General features: G+C 52.2%; 1 protein-coding gene across 4 annotated transcripts in view; it reads right to left on the reverse strand.

Moving 5' to 3' along the window:
* Positions 1 to 1,536: 1,536 nt before the first annotated feature.
* Positions 1,537 to 4,445, reverse strand: part of AMOTL1 (angiomotin like 1) — a 128,404-nt gene continuing 125,495 nt past the window's right edge. For all 4 annotated transcript variants that reach the window (XM_029208534.1, XM_029208533.1, XM_029208530.1 and 1 more), the window contains 2 exons: positions 3,086 to 3,361; positions 1,537 to 2,002 (listed from right to left, as the gene is read on the reverse strand). In XM_029208534.1, the coding sequence (XP_029064367.1) occupies positions 1,896 to 2,002; positions 3,086 to 3,361 (383 nt within the window). In that variant the 3' untranslated portion in view covers positions 1,537 to 1,895. The remainder of the gene's footprint in view (positions 2,003 to 3,085; positions 3,362 to 4,445) is intronic.

The raw sequence follows: 4,445 nt of genomic DNA on the forward strand, positions 1-4,445 counted from the left end.
GCGCCTACCGCAGAGCAGGGCTTGAGCAGCATCCGTTCTGCTTACTCTCCTGACCACTAGGCAGCTCAGAGGCCACCTGGGCAAAGCCATTGGTTTCCTTCCCCAACTCTCCCTCTCCAGCTCACACCTCTGTCATCCTTCCACCACCTCAATTTGGGGAGGCTTCACCCAGGTTACGCTCCAAAGACCAACTCTAAAATGAGCCACCCAAGCAAAATTTCCTAAGTGATGCTGTCTTCAGGGCTTCATTTGGGTGGGACTTGAAAAAGCCTCAGACCTGGGGCTTTTATTTTTTTCTTTCTTTCCTTAAATAAGCATGAGGAAAGGGACCTGGGAAAACACAGATCCAGCTACCCTGCAGGGAGAAAACTATCAGGGCCCTGCGTAAGCATCTGACGGCCTGACTAGCTTCTCTCCTCTGATCCAGCACCTTCTAGATTTGTAAAGAAAGCCGATATCTGAGTATCTGAGGAGTCAGATGGGAAACCTTACAGCACAGGGATGAGGCCCACGACCTCACTCACTCCTGGCTCTTTGACCTGGTGTTTCCGTCTTACTTTGGACAAGTTGCTCCCAACTGAAATCCTGAAAAACCTGACCACACTGTATACATACTGGCCTGTTAGGTTACAAAGCAAGTTCCTGGCAGGGCAGAACTGATGTGCTGACACACACGTGCTGACGGTCACAGAGTCTGCGTGCTCATCAACAATGCCCAGAGGGATGCGAGGGGTGGGCAGAGCGGTGGCCACAAACAGTAGAAAGCGGGAGTGCCTGGGGAGATTCTAGATGCCACCAAGTCAAGTGTCACTCGCTTCCCGGAGTGCAGTCCTCAAAGTCCTACCTCAACAGAGCAATGAGGTGGAGATACCAAACTCCACGCAAGAGCTGATGTGAGAGAGAAAAAAGTTGGGCCCGTGAGCTTAATGCAGGACGTCACAGGGCTCATGGATCGTCCGCCGAGTCGGAGCTTACCTAGTTCATGGCCAGAATGAGATCAACCACTGCAGCCCAACTCCTCAAAGGTGGAGAAAGCAGCCAGGGGACCCGCCATACGGCTTTGTCCCACCGGTCACGATGAACGATGAACGTTCAGTTGCTGCTCTGATAAACCCCAGAACAAAGGAATTCTGTCATGGCTTGTCGCAAAAGGAAAAAAACAAAGGAAGGAAAAAAGGGCAAAATTAAAGAGTATGAAGCAGAGACAGAGATGAACTCAGAGAAGTGAGGGAGGATGCACACCAGGACCAGAAAGCTCCCATCCTGTTTAGAAAATACTGCTCAATCCAGAAAAGCTAAGATGTCCAAACCAAGCAGGTAATGGGGTGAAGATGGCCTTTTAAATTCCCCATCACCCTGGACATTTCTCCTCCCTGCCACACCCACACGCATTCACAGGACACCCCATGGAGGGCACAGGTGATATTATTACGTTATAGCAAGACGGACTCTCTGAGATTCCTAGGAGGTTCTTCTCAAACAAAACAAGCTAAGAGGCAAGGAGAATGGGCGTATTTCAAGGAAGATCCATGCCCAGGTTTATCTGTTTATAACCAGAGAATGGGTGTACACAGACCCTCCCCAAGAGATACATTTTCTGTACAACGGAAAAATTCCATTTCCTATTTCTTCTTTGTTTCCAAACCTACATGCATCTTCTCTCTTCCACCATATGCAGTAAAAATCCACGACATCGTCTTCATTTTCAGTCATGTAGGCCTCCTGCTTTTGTTTTGTTTTTTAACATTTATAAAAAGTGTTCTCATTAATCTGAAATCCTGATCAGTTCAAATCATTCCTGATTTCCCATCCACAACCTTCTTGATCTTTCTTTCTCTTTGCCACGTTCCTTGCTCATCAAAGTTCTGTTGCAAAATTCAACAGGGATGCCGGTGTTAGATGAGAACTTCCATCATCTCCCCGTCAGGGAACTCGGGCTTGTGGAGCAAGCTGCTGACGCGACCTTTGTGGTCAGGTGACTTCCCGTGGCCAGGAGAATTCTCTGCCAAACAGAAGGGACACATTAGCAGCCTGTTCCCCAGGAGGAGCACAGCCTTCCCAGCCCTCTCTAAAACGGAACCATTTAAGTACCACCCCTCACCATCGGTGCACGCGGGTAAGGCCGTAGCGCCCAGCCCATGGTGGACCAAAGCTAAATGACTGGCCCTGGGATTCGGACACAAAGAACAGAACTAGGACGTCATGGGAGAGGTCTGAGTGGGTGAAAGTGGCATCGGGACTTGGTGCGGAGCCCTCACCCCTGCTCTCCTCCTCTCCTCTAAACTATCAAGTGCACGCCACGAGCCAGGTCCTTGTCACGTGTTCCCCGCCTTCCTTGCAGAAGAGCATCCCAAGAATTAAATCTCCGAAAATAACATTGTGTTTACTTGTCTATTTTGGAGGATAAACACAGGGAACCCCTTTGGAGGAAACAATTCATTTATGCCCAGTAGCTCCAATCTCCTCCTCACCCCATGACTACGAACAGTCCAAAGCCACTTCTGGACTCATCGCCAAGCTCCCCCTAAGCTGTCTTCTCTTAAATATTTGACGGCAACTCCTTAGAACTGGCCTGAGTACTGGGCCAGTTCGCCTACTTTAAATCTACCTTCTCCTTCAATCAGGAGGTGCTCTCGACCCCGAATCCTTGACGAGTAAACACCTTGAAGGCAATGCCTTTGTACCTGTTGGTCTTGATGGACCTGGTGGTGCCTGGTATCAGCTCCCAAATATACTGGGGGCGGAGGGGGGGCGGGGAACTAATTCCCTAACATCCCCTGGAGCGTCTGTATGCACACCTTCTGGGGAAGGGCTAGTTACAAAGCATACACTAAAAGGACAGATGCAACTTGTGGACTCCTTTAAATGCTAATAAGTGAGGAGTCTCTACACACATTTTAATTCCAGAATAATAAAGGGCATGCAGAGCCTAAGCGCATTAGGGTAACCATAATCATGAGATAACCCGTAAAGTCAGAGTTGCTTGGGAGCCCTGCTCCCTCCCCAGCTCAACGGAAGCCTCCCCCTCTCAGGCCAGGGAGCGCTGAGGATCCCCGGAGCGTGAGAGGAGGCGGGGACCTCATACCCAGCTTCTCTGCCGTGCCCTTGGCCGCTGGGTGCTTCAGGACCGGGCTGTTGGAAGGGGTTCCGCTCAGCCGGCCGCGCGTGGGCAGGGAGGCCACACCGGGCCAGAAGAGCTCGGCGCTCTTGTCCGTCTGTGTGCTGCTGTCCTTGCTGCCTGTCTTCGCGTGGGCGCTGCTGGCCGAGGTGACAAGGGCCGCAGGAAATAGCGCTGTGGCAGGCGGGGTGGGCAGCACGGGGGTGGATGCGTGTTCATGGGGCTCCTTCCCCAGCAGCAACCCTGAGGGCCGAAGAACAGCTTTTTCAATGCCATTCTTTAAAAACAAAACCAAAACACCTAGTCTGGGGCGGGGGAGGAGTTGTCAAGTAAATTGGTTCTAATATAACATGACAAACGATAGGATACTATTATTCTCAGGGTGCTATGGAAGAATGGAGAAGAGGCACCTTATAGGCAGAGTGTCGAGGGGTGAGGGCATTCCTGCAAAGTGTTCTAGAGGCGATGCTTGCTTTACCTAATATGGCCCAGGAGGGCTAGTCCTGGGCAGTGGCTGTGTGCTTCAGAAAACCTGAAGGCTTCCCTGCTCCTAGACACGGTCCCAGCTGCTCTGCCTAATAGCCCCCGACACCCCTCCACTCTTGGTAACGGATGGTCTCCTACAGGCCCCGGGTCAAAACAAACACGCTTCCTGGTCAGGGCAACACAGAGCTGTGTACAATATTCCCCAAAGAGATCCTTGCAATGGAGAGCCATGTCCTCCAAGAAGTAGGAAGCCAGCTGGGCTCCTGGGAAGGACCACTCAGCTCTCTTCTCCCTCCCTGCCCGCCCCAGGAGCAGAGAGGCTGGGGCAGGAAGAGGGCGGGCTGGCTGGGGAAAAGGGAGGCATGATGCGCTGTGGTGTCCCTGTTCCTCAGTGTCTTCCTACAAAGCTGGACAGAACAGTCACTGTTATGATGGTGAAATACGGCCCACGTTCAGAACAGTGCCAGCACTCCGAACACTAGCCTGTAGAAAATGCGGTAAGCACAATCGAGTGTCTGTTCACGTACTGAGTGAGCCAGCAATTCATAACGCCTCTTTGCCAGGGCTATTTCAAGATGCCCATTCATAACAGAATGCAACTCAATCCAGTCTGTCTACAGCAACGCTTCTCAAAATGTAATGTGCAGGGCTTCCCTGGTGGCGCAGTGGTTGAGAGTCCGCCTGCCGATGCAGGGGGACACGGGTTCGTGCCCCGGTCCGGGAAGATCCCACATGCCGAGGAGCGGCTGAGCCCGTGAGCCATGGCCGCTGAGCCTGCGCGTCCGGAGCCTGTGCTCCGCGACGGGAGAGGCCACAACAGTGAGAGGCCCGCGTACCGCAA

Source organism: Monodon monoceros, unplaced genomic scaffold, assembly GCF_005190385.1.
Source record: "Monodon monoceros isolate NGI ecotype Baffin Bay Population unplaced genomic scaffold, NGI_Narwhal_1 Super_Scaffold_7, whole genome shotgun sequence".
Taxonomy (NCBI): Eukaryota; Metazoa; Chordata; class Mammalia; order Artiodactyla; family Monodontidae; genus Monodon; species Monodon monoceros.